The 19,143-nt window shown below is 36.9% G+C and overlaps 1 protein-coding gene and 2 long non-coding RNA genes across 3 annotated transcripts; 2 read left to right on the plus strand and 1 right to left on the minus strand.

The window, feature by feature from the left end:
* The first annotated feature begins 4,830 nt into the window (after nucleotides 1-4,830).
* LOC130469198 (uncharacterized) lies at nucleotides 4,831-7,753 on the plus strand. Its single transcript, XR_008929588.1, has 2 exons — nucleotides 4,831-5,186; nucleotides 7,378-7,753. It is a non-coding gene; the product is annotated as an uncharacterized lncRNA (long non-coding RNA).
* Nucleotides 7,754-7,986: 233 nt separating this feature from the next.
* LOC110798403 (uncharacterized) lies at nucleotides 7,987-9,636 on the plus strand. The gene has a single exon (XM_022003578.1). It carries the CDS (start codon nucleotides 7,987-7,989, stop codon nucleotides 9,634-9,636), a length of 1,650 nt encoding a protein of 549 aa, XP_021859270.1.
* Nucleotides 9,637-15,789: 6,153 nt separating this feature from the next.
* Nucleotides 15,790-18,332, minus strand: LOC110790797 (uncharacterized). The gene is made up of 3 exons (XR_008929589.1): nucleotides 17,866-18,332; nucleotides 17,168-17,275; nucleotides 15,790-16,294 (listed from the first exon to the last, which is right to left on the minus strand). It is a non-coding gene; the product is annotated as an uncharacterized lncRNA (long non-coding RNA).
* Nucleotides 18,333-19,143: the final 811 nt, after the last annotated feature.

A 19,143-nucleotide genomic window follows, 5' to 3' on the forward strand; every position in this document is an offset into this window, starting at 1 on the left:
ACTATTGTCTTTAAATTGAAAACTAAAACCTTTAGAATCCAAACTTGAAACAGAAAGAATGTTTCTGATGATACTAGGAACGTAGTAACAGTTTTCTAGTTTCATAACAAAACCACTAGGCAAAGAAATAAAATACAATCCTACGGCTAATGCAGCAATCTGTGCTCCATTTCCCACGCGTAGATCCATCTCGCCTTTATCAAGCTTTCTACTTCTCCTTAGTCCCTGCGAATTGGAACATAAGTGTGAGCCACAACCAGTATCTAATACCCAAGAAGTAGAATTAGCAAGATTACAATGTATAACATACATACCTGAAGTAGAAGCAACGTTCCCGTTCTTCTCATCTTCCTTTCTCTTCAAGCAATCCCTCTTCCAATGCCCCTTCTTCTTGCAGTAGAAGCATTCAGAGTCGGCAGGAGAACGAGTCACCCTCTTCTGTTTACCAGAACTGGTGCCGTTGGACTTGGATGAGGGCGCAGCCTTGCCCTTACCCTTCTTGCCCTTATTCTTGCCTGATTTCTTGAAGTTCTTGCCCTTACGCACCATAAGCACAGCATGCTTATTCTCTTGCTTGAGCGTCTTTTCAGCGGTTTTCAGCATACCGTGAAGCTCGATAAGAGTTTTCTCCATGCTGTTCATGTTGTAATTCAACTTGAACTGATCATATCCACTATGAAGCGAATGGAGAATGATGTCAATAGCCATTTCATTTGAGATGTCAGAATCTAGAGCTCTCATGTTCTCAAAGAGTCCAATCATTTTAAGAACATGTGGGCTCACTGGTTCTCCTTTCTTGAGCTTAGTCTCAAGGATCAACCTCTGAGTCTCAAATCTTTCGATTCTGGCTTGGTCCTAAAACATGTTCTTCAAATCCGAGATGATTTGGTAAGCATCCGAGTTAATTAACGTTTTCTTAAGTTCAGGACTCATGGATGCAAGCATCACACATTTGACATCCGTGTTGGCCTGAATCCAACGATTAAGGGCAGCTTGAGTTACCTCCGGCCCAGCCTCTTCCGGTAACTCTTCCTCAAGGACATATTCCTTTTCCTCATGCATAAGAACTATTTGCAAGTTCCTTTGCCAGTCGAGGAAATTGTTGCCATTCAACTTCTCTTTGTCGAGAATGGAACGCAGGTTGAAAGTGTTATTGTTTGCGGCCATTTGATTACTACAATAGAAAAAGAATTTGCAATAAATAACCATTCATAAACTTTAATAACTTTGAAATAAAAGCTAGCATGCAATCATTAAAGCTATTAAACATTTCATTCATGCAAAAAGCAAAACATGGTCCAAAAAGAATGAAACGATTCCAAGACCCCAAAAGTCCTAAATCCTTAAGCTTATTTGGCATGTCTTAAGTAGTTTAAGATTTTAGGTGAGCAAAACCTATTGCTAGTAATTTCCAAATTACTCTTGGTTAATAAATTAATACCATAATTTATCCCATCGCCACAACATAATGCCATTGTTGTTTGAGTTGAAACCACAATCAACGTGCTCCTTTGGGATGCCTTACTACCTAAGTCAACTAAAATAGCACCTCGCTTTGGCGTAAACCTACTACCTTATATCCTTAGATTTTCGTAAGTTCTTGATTTGGAAGGCAATTTTTAAACTCAATATTACTTTGGACCTAGTTGTTTCTACGTTGGTTCGATTATTTAGTGAACTTAATATAATCGAGTCATATGAAACAACCTATTCATTCAAAGCATACATACATTCATACATTCATGCATAATATATATATATATATATATATATATATATATATATATATATATATATATATATATATATATATATATATATATATATATATATATATATATATATATATATATATATATATATATATATATATATATATCAAAGTGCATAAATAAATGGTGATCTAGTATGGCCCAAAACATCTTGTCTTGGAGCATCCAATCTTCATCTCCTCCTTGTTAGCTTGGCATCGTCTTGAATCTTCGTTCAAATGCTAACTTAATGTTCTAAACTTAGAAATACTTGAAAATAATTAAAATTACATCAAAATTTCCATAGTACGCAGACCATATTTAAAACTTTACATTCAAAGATAGAACGGTTCGCGTACCGTATTTAACTATCCTAAATGGCCATACTAGTCACTTGGAGTACCTGCATTACATGAAATATAAATTCTATGCATTCACCCATTCGTATGCTAAAACGAATGGCCCATATAATTATGCAAGTATTTACGTGAGTTAATTAAAATTCACGTTCACATAAACGCGTCCTAAAATATTAATCAATTTCCAAATTATTAATCCTTAGACTTTATTCTAGTTAAAATCGAATTTAATTAAAATAATGCGACCTACGAAAATAATTAAAATTAATTATTTCATTTTAATTTCATTTAGCGACTCCCACTCAAACCAATAATTATTCCGGATAATTAATTATGAAATATTAAATTAAAACTCGCGGACCGGCCCAAACAAATAAAATATTCAATTAAATATCCCGTTAGCCCAAATTAATGCAAATATGAGAAGCCCAACGAAATAAACAATTTTCAACGAAAAAGTCCAAGTGCATGGTTGGGCTAAGCTTGCGCCCAGCCCATTGCCCCTTGTATGTGGCCTATGAGGCATACGAGCAATGCTCGCACACCCTGCAGCCGAGCATGCGTGCCCACAGCGCTAGCTGCCCCTGCGCGCTCATCGTCGTGCTCATCGCAGCGCTGCACGTCGCAGGCCTTGTGCCCTGCTTCGTCGCAGCACTCGCAAGCCAAGGCACTGCCTTGCTTGCCCTTTCCTCGCCCAGCGCGCACGAGGCACGCAGCTCGCTTGCTCCTGCCCGTGTCGCTGCGGCTCGACAGTCGCATAGTAGCTCGCATGGCTCGTCGAGCCACATGTCCACCACACATCGTGTTCGTGCCTTTGGTTCGTGCCTATGGACCAACTTAATTAAAATAAATTTTAATTTCACGAACTTTGCATTAATGTTATTTTTCATATAAAAAAGTTATGATTTTTATTTTCGAAAAACAACGATTTTTAACGATTTAATAAACTTTAACGACAATCCAATTTCGTAAAATATTAAATCAAGGCTAACATTATTCAAATTTTTAAGAACAAACGAATCAACGTGAAAAATTTGAACTTTTTAAATAATAAAATCTAAAATTTCAAATCGTTCTTTAAAATTTAAATTTCAGATTTTAATAATTAGGTTTAAGTGCGATTAAAATTAACGAAACCATTCAAAATTTTAATCCAATAATTTTTAAAATTAGCCACTGACCCATAAAATTATATTCCTTTCCCAATTTACCTAATTATTAGACCTAAATTATTTAAAAAATCAATTAGGGTTCTAAATTCTACGAATGTGGGAAAGGAAAAATTAGGGTTTATACTTACCGGAAAAATCTGAAATTTTTACCATAGATCAAGAATTTAACCAGCAACATTGTGTCAAAATTTCAAGCAATTCCGAGTATTTTAGGTTGACCTTTTAATTGAATTACTTTCTGACACTTTTAATTTTTATTAAAAAAATAACAAAAACGCCCAAAAAACGACAGTTCGAGGCCTGTTTTTGCGATTTCGTTCCCATGAGTTGATCTTAGAAAATCGTTTGCAATCAGGTTAGGGTTTGAAAAATCCAAAAAGCGATTTTGAAATCAGACCTTATTACGCAATTCATCCAAAAATTCATAATAAATCCGAAAAATTCACAAAAAATTCCTAAATTTCGACAGATGCAAAAACATATAAAACATGCAAAAATATGGTTTGAATACATAACGCTCTGATATCACTGTAGTGGAATACAGTTAAACAAAATAACATGTGCGGAAACAATCCCCAAAGCCAGGAAGCATGTATAAAGCACATATTAAGCATACTTACGTTTGAAGCGTGTTTTCCACAAATCTGTCAACGAACACGAACTTAGAACTCCACTTGTCGTTCCTCTACTTGGTTCACCGACACGATCAGATCCGTCTAGATTATCGTAGCTTAGACAATCGATCAAGATAGTTTGCTTTTGGGAAGAAATCACTTTGGAGGCACAGAGAGAATTAGGGTTCTCTGAGTCTCTAGGGTTTTGAGTATGACTGAATTGTGTTGTTGGAAAAAGGGTTAGAAGGTTAATAACATAACCTTACTAACCGGCCCAGCCACAAGGGCAAGACCGGCCAGCAAGCCCGCGCAAACGTACACGAGCACACACAGTGTGCTGGGCCGTGGGCCGCGCTGCTGTAGCCGTGTCGTTGCCTTGGCCCGCGCGCACACACGCGCAGCTCGCTCGGCCATGGGCCCGCGCTTCCGTGTTGTGTCCTTGCTTGCGTGCCGAGCGCCCATGAGCCTTCAGTGCTTCGCGCACTCGGCTCGTGGGCTACTCCTCGTAGTCGCGACTTAATATCGTTCCGGATATTATTTATCGTTTCGTATACGACGAATCACCGTCGTACGATACGATTTATTCGTTTCGCCTAGCTTATGGTTATTCGCGATACGATATACGATTCCGACGCAAGGTCGTATCGTATAATACGTTTTCCAAAACTAATTCCTGAAAAGCTATTAAATAAATTTCCGATTCATTTAATCCGGTGATCTGTTACGTGTCATTGATGTGGCCTTGTAGGTTCAGTCAAGAGTAAGCTATGAGCTTTAATGTTCATTAGAACTCACTGATCGGAAGCATTGCTCCAGCTAGCACTACTAAAGAAATGTCATTTAACAGCGTTAATTTAACAACGCTTTTCACCCTAATGTTGTTAAAGTCGTTAAATGTAGAATATAACAGCGCTTGAGTCGGGAGCGCTGTCATAAATGTACATACTATAGCGCTTTTGCCCTAAGCGCTGTCATATTAGCACACATACTATAGCACATATGATGAAAGCGCTGTCAAATAATATAAGAATTTTTTTTTAAAAAAACAATCCATCAAAATAGCAAAGAACCGCCTTAGAGTTTTTCTACCCCCGCTTCTCTCTGCTCTGCAAAACTCTACTGCCAAGACTTTCAGCGAAACCACGACGGTGATTTCCCTTCTCACGGTGTCGATTTCCCTTCTCACGGCGGCGTGATTCCTTCTCACGGCTGCGTGCTGTCCTTCTCACGGCGAAACCCATAAAGGCGTGCTTCCCTTCTCACGGCGAGAGTGAATAATCGAATTTGAAGGTATACTCCATAAACTTTAAGGAATTTTGCTGATTTATGTTTGAATTTTTCTTAATTTTGCATTTTATGTGTGCGGTTAGGGTTAATTAATTTTCTTGAATTGGTTTTGTGGGGAAGAGGGTTTGAATTCAATTACGAGGGTTTAATTATGGGTTTTGGGGAAGAGGGTTTGAATTCAAATTGTTTGTTTGGGCTTTGTATCACTGTTGATGGGCGGGTGAACACCCAATTCTTGCTGTTCGGAGGTCCCCTATGAAACAGAATGTCTGGAGCTTTGCTGCGTCTGCTCCTGTAGTTTTGTCCCGTAATATGCTACTCCGTATATTATTACAGAGTATGGCCTTTGATTTGTATTTGATTCAATGGCTTAGTTTACTTTCCTAACTAGGTCCTAATGTTTGCAACAGTGGTCTACCTATGTGCTTAATGTTTGTAACAGTGAGCAACTCTTTAGAGGCCTTAACCTCTGTGCTTAATCAACCATTACCTCTGTGCTTGATGGTATACATGATGTTGTTTGAGATGTCCGTATTTGGGTTGATTCAAATTACCATATTCATCGAGTGGTGCATCGTAATCGTAACTTGTACTAATCACTAATGTACGGACCACCAGTAGTTCTTCCGAAGTTAGTTCCTCCATGGTACTGCAAATAATATGTTTATATTAATCATCATATATAAGCAACTTAATTAATTAATTAGTATTAATAATGAATTCAAATAAGAACATTATTGTATATATGGGTAATTAATTAAATTAATTACCATGTAGTAATTTTGAAGAGTGCCTCCGGTTTGGAAGAAACGGGCAACAGCATATGCAACATCTTAGAAATAACCAGGAAACAAAATATGTTTCACTACACCAGGGAAAAAAATACATAAACTTGTGCCTTTTGTCAATGGACTTCTACTGTATATTATTATATAGAAAGCTTCCTCTAAACTTTTTATTTGTGCAATTCTTATATACAAATCAGTTCAAAGGTAATATATCAATGCCTAATCATAGAAATGCTTAAATTTAAAATCAATCTATTTCTACTCCATTCCCATAATCCAAAACACAACTCCTTTGCTTTCTCTTTACTAGCTTTGAAACTCAACTATTTAGGAATAAAGCGATTAATTACAACAGAGGCCCAAATCATCAGATAAAATAAAGTTGCAACTTTTTAATGACAAACTCCATCAAAATTTAATGGAATTGATTCAAACATGTTGATAAGAGGAATAATAGGCTAGTAATTTGGATTAGAAATTACAAAGTCTTTACAATAGAACCTTTGATGTAACGCCTTGAGTAACCTGTTACAATAACCCTTTAAATGTAGTAGTGAAAGGCTTCTAACTAATGTTTCAGGCCCTGTAAAGGCCTTTACCAGTAGTAGCTCTTTTGATGCCCTTGAGTTGTCATTGTAGTTGTCATTGTTCACTAGAATCGTTGATGCCCTTGAGTTTTCCTCCAACTGCTTTCCTCTATCTAATTTCATATGATATTTGGATTGACTATACCTTTTATATATATATATACTTCTTTTTACTGGAACTCTTGCATTTTTTATGAGAGTTTTTTATGAATATTTTATTGCTGTATAAATGGAGCTGCATGCATCTCATGGTGATGTAGCTAATATGGAACAACTCTTGTTTGGATCCCTGTGTATCAGCAACAGAAAAGTATTTGGGAGACAAGGAAATAAATTTGCTGACTTTTCTCAGAAAAATTATACTAGCTGATGCCTGATGGTGCTTTTGGATATATGAAATCAGCAGAAACCCTCTCCTCCAAACAAAACAGAAAAAGGAAAACTGAAAGACTTGGTTTTCCAGTAATTCCATACTCTCTTATGTGCATGTAGTTATGCATGCCTGCTGATCTAGATAACTGTGTGGTCTCATGATTGGGTCATAAGTCATTCTCATAGTCATTGATCATGTTTTCTGTGGAACTATATTATTGCTATGAAGTTGAATAATTAATATTGCATTTGACTGATCATAGCTTTTTGATTGAACTTTGTTATGACATTCTTTGCGGATCCCAGGAGTGGCTACACTTTTCTGTATAAAGGCCATATATGGTATACTGTTTCGTAATTGTAGGCGAAAATGAAATACTATGTAGTCTCTTTAGTAGTTCTATTTGTCATGCGAGGCCTTTTTTTAATCAATATATATATTTTCAGATTGACGATTGTCATTTGAGGAGAGGTAGTTGAACAACGGTTGGAGCAATTGACAAAGAAGGAATTAGGTTATTTGACTAGACGTACTTTTCCTTATTTGAAAATACATATTTTGATCGTAGTTTTACACCCCTTATTAAGTATTAAAATCGTATAAGTCCAACATTTTATTGTAATTATTATCGATTTAAAATTGATTATGTACCATATTTAATATGCTAGACTCTAATCATGTGCTTATGCCCGGGAACATTTTAGTTTCATTACAAATACTGTGTATAGGGCTTGCAGGCTGGATTATGTCACTACATACCTCCTTAATTATATAAAGTGTATTGTAATACCTCAATTATATAAAGCAACAAGTTATCTAGTATATTCACAGCGCATGACAAATTCATTGTTCAAATATATGTAGATCATTGCTCAACGATTATGGTTATGAGATTTTGTTGTCTTGGCAATCAATGTAGTCACAATGTTACGATTTCTTTATTTTAGTCGCGAGTTATTCTTAACATTACATTTTATATTTTTTTATTTTTATTGATATCCTAACCTTTCAAATTAAAATGGAATAAAAGTATTTACTTTTAATATATAGCAGTTATGGATCGAAAGTGGATGCATGCAAAGCGTTACAGTGATGAATATGAGCTAGGAGTAGAGGATTTTATTTCATTTGCAATTCAACATGCCGAGGATGATGATAATATTTTGTGTTCATGTGTTGAATGCAATAATATGGTTCGACTTGGAGTTAGTAATCTAAGAGATCATCTTATTACTAATGGTATTAATCAATTGTATAAGTGTTGGTTAAACCACGGTGAGATTTTAGGGGATTCTTTTTCAAACATGGATAGTGGTAGGGTATTTGATACTTGGATGGAAGGCGAGACACACGAAGAATTTATGTATGATGATGATGGGGTAGAAGAACTGATAAATGTTCTAGAGGAGAACATTCAATATTGTCCAGAAATGTTAGAGAACTTGTCTAGTGATGCAAAGAAGCCATTGTATCCTGGATCTTCTAAATTCAGTAGATTATCTGGTGTGCTAGAACTTCTTAACGTTAAGGCGAGGAATGGTGTGACTGATAAATGCTTTACAGAGTTTCTAAAAACATTCCATGCTATTCTTTCGGATGAAAACTTGCTTTCTTCTCGTACTTATGATGCTAAAAAGATGTTAAGCTCCATTGGCTTGAGTTATGAGAGAATTCACGCTTGTCCAAATGATTGCATCTTGTATCGAAAAGAACATGCCTTATTAGAGAGTTGCCCTGAGTGTAATGCTCCGAGATATAAGAAAAATAAGGTTCCTGCCAAAGTCATGTGGTATTTTCCAATAATACCAAGATTTAGACGTCTTTTTAGTATTCTAGAAGAGGCTAAGAATTTGACGTGGCATACGGATGGAAGAGAGAAAGATGGTATGTTAAGACACCCTGCTGATTCTCCACAATGGGTCAAGATTGACAAAGACTTCCCTGATTTCGGAGTTGAACCAAGGAATTTGCGGCTTGCCCTTGCAACTGATGGCATGAACCCTTATGATAATCAACGTAGCACTCATAGCACATGGCCGGTAATTTTAATGATATACAATCTTCCTCTAGCCTTATGTATGAAGCGGAAGTATATGATGTTATCTATGTTGATTTCGGGTCCAAAACAACCAGGCCATGATATTGATGTTTATTTGGGACCATTAATTGAAGATTTAAAGTTGTTGTGGGAGTCTGGCGTTGAGGTGTATGATGCTCACCCTAAAGAAAATTTCAATTTAAAGGCCATGCTTTTTGGCACTATTAATGACTTTCCGGCATATGGTAACCTGTCGGGATATAGTGTCAAAGGTTATAAAGCATGCCCTATATGTGATGAGAACACATTCTCGTTTAGAATACCTAACTTTAACAAGGTTGTATACTTGGGAAATCGAAAGGGGCTCCCTGTGAAGCATCGCTATCGAAAGTGGAGAAACGCTTTTAATGGTAAATCCGAAGAAGGTAAATTTCCTATTCCTTTAACAGGGGAACAAGTTTTTCAGAAAGTGCAAGGGTTAAATGTGAAACACGGAAAAGTAAATGCCAACCAACTCCCTAGTAAAGGCTATAAGAAGGAGTCGGTTTTGTTTAGCCTTCCATATTGGAAGAACTTGTATGTTAGACACTTTCTTGATGTGATTCATATTGAGAAGAACATCTGTGAAAGTCTTATTGGCACACTCCTTAATGCACGGCAAGAGTAAAGATGGAAAAAGTGCGAGGGGAGATTTAGCTCACTTGAAAATTAGAACAGAATTGCATCCTGTAATGAAGAATGGTCGTACCTGTGAGGGGGTCGAAAAAGCACGAGGCTAATGCGTGACCTCGTCCCTCGTGGGTGTGACGATTCTTTTTATTCAATCAAGTGTAATTGGATTTCCTGTGAGTTTACACCCAATTGACTAGTAATATAGGAGTCGCCATTCAGTTTTTAACGACAATGAGAAAAACTGACAAAACCCGGTTATCGTGACATAAAGGGAGTGCAATTATGTTTGACCACGACGGCCGTAGGTTCCCTTGTGATCCCTGGTGTGGGGATCTCTCAACATACACCCGCAAGGTAGAGATTGAGGGTTCGGGGGACTGTAACTACCGAGAGGAGTACTCGCTCGTCGATAACTCCAGAGGCAGGATATCCTTACTAGCTCAGCATAAATAATTGAAGGGACATGCGTTAACTATTAAACTAATCTGAGTTGATTTTAGCAATATGCAACATATATTACTAGATCGATCGCGATTATCTGATTTAAATGACATTAAGGGACCTAGGATGATAATCTAATTTCCCAAAGATATTATATTTGTTAGGCGTGGTAGAACAATCAGATTTAGTTAGTTTAACAGTTCATAAAAAGGGCGAGGAAAGCAATTAAATCATCGAAAAAGGGACACATTACGACGCACCCTTGAGAGGTGCGTCACGGTTCTCAGAAAACTAACCACTTTGACTTTGCTATTTCTCCTTTTTATTTAACGAATCTCAAATTATGGGATAGGATACGTTCTGTTCGATTTATGGATCGATTGCGACAGAACCCGTGAACAATTTCGCAGCGTGAGGCTTAGGCTAAGGGTTGGAGTCAATACTCAGAATATGAATTGTGTGTTCTCATTGTTGTCATTTCACGTCGAACTTGGGCTATATTTATAGAAAAGAGTTTGTGGAAAGATAGAATTGCAGAGTTCTAATCCACAAAGAATTAGGAAAAAAACACGTACCAGGTATTTTCAGCGCCCAGTGCTGGGCGTCAAAGACTTCGGCGCCCAGCTCTGGGCGTTGAAAATAGGATCCAGGCAATTTCAGCGCCCAGGGCTGGGCGTTGAAATTGCTGTTTGGGCCGTTTTTTTTGTCTGATTCGGATTCCTAGAATCCGGAGTGTTTGAAATTAATTGAGTCTTTTAGTGCGTATTAACCTTGTGAGGGGATGCGTCTGGGCCCGTTACGAACTCTAGGCTCGTTAGGATTTTAATTAATACGTGACTCCTTTTTTCGAATCTTATTAGGAATAGGATTCTCTCGCAATTTCTATCTCATTTAGGATTTATGTTGGAGTGCAACACCTAATTATGACAGGTTTCTATCTTTTATGACTTGCCACTTTTAACAATTACCGATTACGGCAGTTACTATTTTTAGTAGGTTTCCATAAATAGCAGGTTTCTATAAATAGCAGGTTTTGGGTGAAATGAAAAGGGGAATTGAGATTCGTTATTTTATAGGAGATGCGTTGTCAAGTGGAGATTTACGTTTTCATCATCGAACCTTCCCTTTCGGGAATGGGGACAAATGTAGGTATCTACAGTTAGCCCCCACTTTGACTGAGTCTTGGAGTAAGACAATGGTCAAAGTATTAGACGGAGTGCGTCGCACAAGCCATGGTGACCTGTTTTGGCGAGGGTCTCACGAGCCCCCGAGTGATAACATTTGACTTGAGGGTCATCACTTGAAGTGTCGACATATATCCCTCACGTGTCATTGGGATTTGTCAACGGATAGTATAGAAACTTCCTCACTTTGTCATTGGAAGGATCTAAAGAGGCGTAGAAACTCCCTCACTTTGCCATTGGGAGTAGCTACAGATGTTTTCGAAATCAAAGCTGTAAAGTGTAATCGGGCCTGGCCAAGTCCAATTACGAGGTAAAAATGGTTTTAAAGATTCTCATTTTTAGGGTTAGCTAAACGAGAAAACCTCCATGTTTTTATGGGACGTAAAACGAAGGAAAATCCAGCACATCGTTCTTTTTGGAAAAACGGAAAACCAATACTTTAATTTTTGGAAAAAAGAAAAAACTACTCACATCGCTCTTTTTTGGAAAAACGGAAAACCAAAAGCTACTCACATCGTTTTTGGGAAAAACGGAAAACCAAAGGCTACTCACATCGTTTTTGGAAAAAACGGAAAACCAAAGGCTACTCACATCGTTTTTGGGAAAAACGGAAAACCAAAGAGTGTTATCGCTGCAGCGACTAAGGACCTGTGCGGTTAGTGACGCAGACCCCGCCGGCTAAAGATGGCGAGCCTGTCCGCTAAGGGTGGACACCCCGTCCGATAGAAGTGGACGAATCTGTTTTGAAATTTGTTTGTGTTTATTTTTTTTAAATAAGGACCTACGTGGTTTGCGTCGTAGACCCCGCCGGCTGAAGATGGCGAGCCTATTTCATTTTGTTTTTGAAGATTCTATTTTTCGAAAACTGAGGACCTGCGCGGCTAGTGACGCAGACCCCACCCGCTGCGGATGGGCGAGCCCTGTCCGCTGAGGGTGGACGCCCCTGAATTCGTTTTTCAATTCGGGACTCGCGTGGTTCGTGACGCGATCCTGCCCTCCAAGATGGGCAAGTTTCCTACTTTTTTTTCGTGATTTCATTTTTTTTTTTGAGAATTTCTTTTATTCATTCTTGCAAACACTAGTAGAAAAAACCCTTGTTGCAGCGGGCTTTTAGACCCCTGTTGCAGCGTACATCGTATGCTGCAACTGGGGGGCCTGCAACAAGTATTGACTTGTTGCAGCGTACAATGTACGCTGCGAAAAGTACTTTTTTGCAGCGTACATTTGCATGTACGCTGCAACAAGTGTGTAAAATTAGGCAAAAATCAAGACTTGTTGCAGCGTACAAAATGATGTACGCTGCAACAGACTGGTTTGTTGCAGCGGGCTTTTATTTGTACGCTGCAACAAACTGGTATATGCCCCCTGCAACAAAGCTGTGCTTTTGGCGGGAAAATTTTAGTTTTATTTATCTATAGCTAGGGTGTCTTGCACCAAATATAGGAACCTGTCAACAACAATAAATAAAATAACGCAACCTGTAGAACAAATATAAAAAATAATAACTGGTGTTTTGTATACATATATATATATCCCAAAACCAAAGTGCACGTACTACATTCAAATATACGTTCCAATTTCAATGTACGCATACATTTTAATGGAAACGATTGTTCTATAACAACTAAACCACCTCGATCAAGCGCGCTCAAGCCAATAGTAAATACTTGCGGGTAAAACACTTAGCCCGTTGCTCACGAACCACATCAATTTCCTCACTAGTAGGCGCATTCCTCGGAGTGTAGACCTTTACAAAAACAGAAATTTCAACTAAGCATTAGATTAAATTCAAATTAAATATCACACTTTAACATTCAAGCAACTAATAACAATGTCCTAATAGTCTAGGAAACTTAAAGCTAAGCATATTAATCATGTAAAAGGTATAAAATGAATTCTTAGGTTATGTAGCTCAAATTTGGGAGCGAAAATGTCATTTTAGCCTAAATAAAACCTATAACGACCCAATGAGCCTTAAATGTGCGTAAATAGATTGGAATGAGTCTTAGAAAGTTAAAACTATGCATATTAAACATGTAAAAAGTTTAAAATGAGTCATTAGGTTCTTTAGTTCAAAGTTGGGAGCGAAAATGTCAATCCAGCCTAAATAAGACCTATAACGACCCAATGAACCTTAAATGTGCATAAATAGATTGGAACGAGTCTTGGAAACTTAAAGCTAAGTATATTAATCATTTAAAAGGTTTAAAATGAGTCCTTAGGTTCTTTATTTCAAATTTGGGAGAGAAAATGCTCATTTTAGCCTAAATATGGCCAATAACGACCAAACAAACCTTAAATGTGCATAAATAGATTGGAATAAGTCTTGGAAACTTCAAACTAAGCATATTAATCATGTACAAAGTTTAAAATAAGTCCTTAGGTTCTTGAGTTCAAATTTGGGAGCGAAAATATCATTTTAGCCTAAATATGACCTATAACGAACCAATGAGCCTTAAATGTGCATTAATAGATTCGAATGAGTCTTAGAAAGTTAAAACTATGCATATTAAACATGTAAAAAGTTTAAAATGAGTCATTAGGTTCTTTAGTTCAAAGTTGGGAGCGAAAATGTCAATCCAGCCTAAATAAGACCTATAACGACCCAATGAACCTTAAATGTGCATAAATAGATTGGAACGAGTCTTGGAAACTTAAAGCTAAGTATATTAATCATTTAAAAGGTTTAAAATGAGTCCTTAGGTTCTTTATTTCAAATTTGGGAGAGAAAATGCTCATTTTAGCCTAAATATGACCTATAACGACCCAATGAGCCTATAGGTGCATAAATAGATTGGAACGAGTCTTAGATCCTTAAAATTATGCATATTAAACATGTAATAAGTTTTAAATGAGTCCTTAGGTTCTTTATTTTAAAGTTGGGAGCGAAAATGCCTTATTTTAGCCTAGATATGACCTAGAACGATCAAACAAGCATTAAATGGGTATAAGTAGATTAGAATAAGTCGTAGAAACTCAAAACTAAGCTTATTAATCATATAATAATTTAAAAATGAGTCCTTAGGTTCTTAAGTTCAAAGTTGGGAGCGAAAATGTCATTTTAGCCTAAATATGACCTAAAACGACACAATGAGCCTTAAATGTGCATAAATGGATTGGAATGAGTCCTAGAAAGTTAAAAATAAGCATATAAAACATTTAGTAAGTTTAAAATGAGTCCTTAGGTTCTTTGGTTCATAGTTGGGAGCGAAAATGTCATTTTAGCCTAAATATGTCCTATAACGACCAAACAAGCCTTAAATGTGTATAAGTAGTTAGAATAAGTCTTAGAAACTTAAAACTAAGCATATTAAACATGTAATAATTTTAAAATAAGTCCTTAGGTTCTTTATTTTAAAGTTGGGATCGAAAATGCCTTATTTTATCCTAAATATGACCTATAACGATCAAACAAGCATTAAATGGGTATAAGTAGATTAGAATAAGTCTTAGAAACTTAAAACTAAGCATATTTATCATATAATAAGTTTAAAATGAGTCATTAGGTTCTTAAGTTCAAAGTTGGGAGCGAAAATGTCATTTTAGCCTAAATATGACCCATAACGACACAATGAGCCTTAAATGTGCATAAATGGATTGGAATGAGTCCTAGAAAGTTAAAAATAAGCATATAAAACATTTAGTAAGTTTAAAATGAGTCCTTAGGTTCTTTGGTTCATAGTTGGGACCTATAACGACCAAACAAGTCTCAAATGTGCATAATAGATAGGATTGAGTCTTGAAAAGTTAAAAATAATCATATGAATCATGTAATAAGTTTGAAATTAGTTTTTAAGTTCGTTAGATCAAAGTTGGGAGCGAAAATGTCATTTTAGCCTAAATATGACCTATAACGGCCAAAGAAGTCATGAATGTGCATAAATAGATTGGATTAAGTCTTGTAAAGTTAAAACTAATCATATAAAACATTTAATATGTTTAAAATGAGTCCTAAGGTTCTTTATTTCATATTTGGGAGCAAAAAAGCCTCATTTTAGCCTAATATGACCTATAACGACCAAACAAGCCTTAAATTTGCATAAGTAGATTGGAATGAGTGTTAGAAAGTTAAAACTATTCATATTAAACATGTAATAAGTGTAATACTCTGAGAAAATATGTAGCTTTTCCTATTTGGTTTATTGTTCACAAATCAGGATCTTTGGACAACAACAAATTCTTATTAATCCAAGAAGCTTTTCCTATTTGGTTAAAACCCACACATTATTCACAATCTTCAACTTTTGTGATAATCATAAATCATAATGGACAAGCACTGTAGAATAGAGGTAGTCTAGATGCCTGAAAAACCTATAGCCTGGATATCGAACCTCCTAGTTAGATGAAAGCTCATACCTGACCAGATGCGGCCAATCCATCAGTTAAAAGAGAGACAGCCAACCACACTTGCATACAGATTTGATGAGCAGCCATAGCTAGAGGACCTTGACGAGCAGCCATCGAGGTCCCAATCGTCATAGTTATCAAAACAGCCACTGAAATCCACCTGGAAAAAAGGTAAACATAAGGAAACAGACGGCAATCCAAACATGTACGAGTAACACTTTAAGTAGGTACAAACAATGGCCACTTAAGCAGACTAATTTAAGAAGTTTGTAATGGTGATTATTAAGTAGAAGGTTATTAAAATCAATGTGTTGGATAAAGAATCAAAAACAGAAAATAACCATAAACATTTCTCTGACACTCACCAGATTTTAAATAGACCCCAAACTTCAGATCTCCAAATTTTGGAGGTAATAATATTACTCTCTTGCTAAGAAACCAAATCATCAATGTACAGACATAAAAAGTCAAAAAGTCAATATCTACACCTGCATTGGCCGTATCTGATCCCACAATAGAATTCAGTGAAGATTTACCAGTAGGACTATTAGAAAGAGCTAGCTGGCTAATCTGAGAAGTAGCAGACTCCAGAGATTGCTTTAAATTTGGATCTTTAACATCTGTCTCCTCCATATCCTCATCAGCTGAATATTTTGAGTTCTTAGCTCTATGAACGACAGCCTACCAAAGCCGAATTAACTAATCAATCTTCTGTTAAAAACTTAAAACATATATACAAATGGGGGGGGGGGGATTATACTATTTTGAGATTGAGGCTATCACGAATGATTTATTTTCAGGGATGAAGAAGCTATGCTGACCTAAAAATTATACTCACAAGCCAGAATGATTATCACCCGGAATCTACACTACAACAAACTAATAACCGACCTTACATATCATATGGAAAAATGGTAGCTGCAAAGAGATCATTGACTTCTTGGACTCTACCGAGATCTCACAACTTTATGAGAATAACTGGGTACGACCTCTAAGAATAGTACTTTCATGAAAAAAATTGTTACACTTTCAAATTAGGATGTCTTTTAAGCAAAAAGCTTGTAATGTGGAACAGAGATGAAGGCCAAAATATAATCATAACGGGAAGACCAGAACTCGTCATCAAAACATGATTTGGAATAAAGCAAGGGAAGTTAAGCCAAACCAATGAGTCAGTGACAACAACTGTACACTACCTCACTAAGTCTATATACAGGAAAATCTAGCAGAGGATGCGCATAGAAAATAGTTGCATTGTTACATTGATTTATTTTGTCAGTGTCTCTCACATACTCCTACCATGTTATGCCTAGCTATAGTGACTGGACAAACGAATTGAACAAACAAATTAAACAAACCGTAAAAACAAATTGAACAAACCCTAAAAACGAATTGAACAAACGAATTGAACCCTAAAAACGAATTGAAAAAATGAATTGAAGAAACGAATTGAACAAACCCTAAAAAAGAATTGAACAAACGCAAAGAACCCTAAAAACGAATTGAAAAACCCTAATTCTTAAAACAAAAATCAGGTAAACGAATCGAGCAAACCTAAAAGAGGGGACAGGTAGCCGCGGCGAAGAGGTTGACGGAAAATAGGACGCGAGCAACTTTCTTTCTTGAAACCACCGGCTCATGTTTCATTATCCAATCCCACATCTAATAAGATCACACCAAATATACTTGTGGAAGAAATCAAATTACTAGTCGTCTTATAATAAACAATGATTACATTCATGATACACAGACTACCAAATAAACAAAAATATCACATAAATGGAGGAAAAGATTGGCATTAGAATGCAGAACAATGAAATCCAACTATCTAATGGAACCAATTACAAAAATTTTGTATATATTTGATTTCCAGAATTCCTTGCTTTTCTACACAGTAACTGGTTGCAACATGTAATTATCTTTGCTCAGGAGTTTCTTAGCATAGGAAAAATAACACATGAAAATGAGATCCTCTATTAACCAAACCATACAATCGAATCTATGAACTGAATCCCCAATTAAAAGCTAACCCATGGTTCCTTTGCCAATCCCCCCCACATAAAAGGCTTTAAATTCAATCAAAACAAACAAATTCACAAGCATAACCAACTCAATTATACAGTAGCTCACACTTTATCATTACTTAATGGAAAAACCCAGTTAATGATGTTCAAATTCGCAGCAACAACAACAACAACAACAAAGAAAACTGAAATTGTGCATAAATTAAGGTGCTTAAGAGAAAATTTTACCCATTGTTAATTTGGCGACGTTTGGAGTCGACATCTTTGCTCAATCGAACCGCCTTCCTTTTCCGCACATCAAGAATAGGACTCAAACAAACAAAAAAAATTAAATGTATGAATCCACCAAAATCAAGTTCCGCAATTCCAATTGATTAGAAATTGCAACTCGACATCTACAATACCAAAACCTAGTTGTGAAATTGGAATCGAAATCAAAAGGCAGAATGATAGGCAGAATCAAAACGGCCGAGCAAGCTAATAGGTGGCCTCTGGCGAGGAGGCTAGAACCACCGACGAAGAGAAAGGGTTTTTTTTTGAGGGGATGACGCAGGGAAAGTTAAGGGAGAAGAAGGGAGTTGAGAGTGAGAGATGCTTAATTTGTTTTGAATTAGTTTCAACGAATATTGCAGCGAAATTTTTTTTACCCGGGTTATTGCAGGGGGCTTTAACAAGTACGCTGCAACAAAAACGAGCTATTGCAGCGGACTTTTAAAATGTACGCTGCAACAAACTTTTTTGCAGGGAACAATTAAATTGTACGCTGCAATAACCCTTTAAAGGGTTTGACCCGCGTTGACCGACTGGTTGTTGAAGCGTATTAACACATGTACGCTGCAACAAGGGGGTTGCAACAGGGGTTTTTTCTACTAGTGAAAAGCGAATTCTTTCGAGGGATGCTCGGATTTAGTTACAACCTGAATGTGGGCTGACAACGTGCTTAGACGGACCATTGTCTTGTGGTCATCATCTTTCATGGTTTTGAGCTAGTCTTTATGGCTCAATTTTGCCATTACCTGGGTCCTTGATTAGGGGACTATGTATAAGTATCAACAGCGACCTTTGTCTTGAGGTCGTAATCCGGTTTTATCTTTTAAGGTTATCCAAACACGGGACTTCATACAGTGTAGTCTGGGAATATTAACTTTGCACACTTTCTTTTGAAATATATATTTTCTTTCGAGCCACCAAGCACTCGTGCTTGGCGGTCAGTTCTTGTCAAAGAGGTTCTTTGGGGATACGCATTTTGTAATATCCTTGATTGTGTTTGGGATCGTGCTCGTAAGTGCGAGCGATCTTTGTAGTGGTGTGCTACTCTTGACAAAGTTGTGAGGTGCGACTTTTAGTAAGGAAATCGGCAATTTTCGAGTCGAATGGATGCGGCAGGGCCCAATAGAAGTTAGGGCCTTTTTTGAGCCTGGGTTCATTTTCGGCGCCCAGGCCTGGGCGTTGAAATAATTCACGCCCAGGTGGGGCGTTGAAAGTGTTGTTTGGGGTCTTTTGATG

This window comes from Spinacia oleracea, chromosome 3 (assembly GCF_020520425.1).
Source record: "Spinacia oleracea cultivar Varoflay chromosome 3, BTI_SOV_V1, whole genome shotgun sequence".
In the NCBI taxonomy this organism is placed as follows: Eukaryota; Viridiplantae; Streptophyta; class Magnoliopsida; order Caryophyllales; family Amaranthaceae; genus Spinacia; species Spinacia oleracea.

Bases quoted from the DNA above. Each gene is read 5' to 3' on its own strand.
- LOC110798403 (XM_022003578.1), top strand. From the start codon at position 7,987: ATGGATCGAAAGTGGATGCATGCAAAGCGTTACAGTGATGAATATGAG.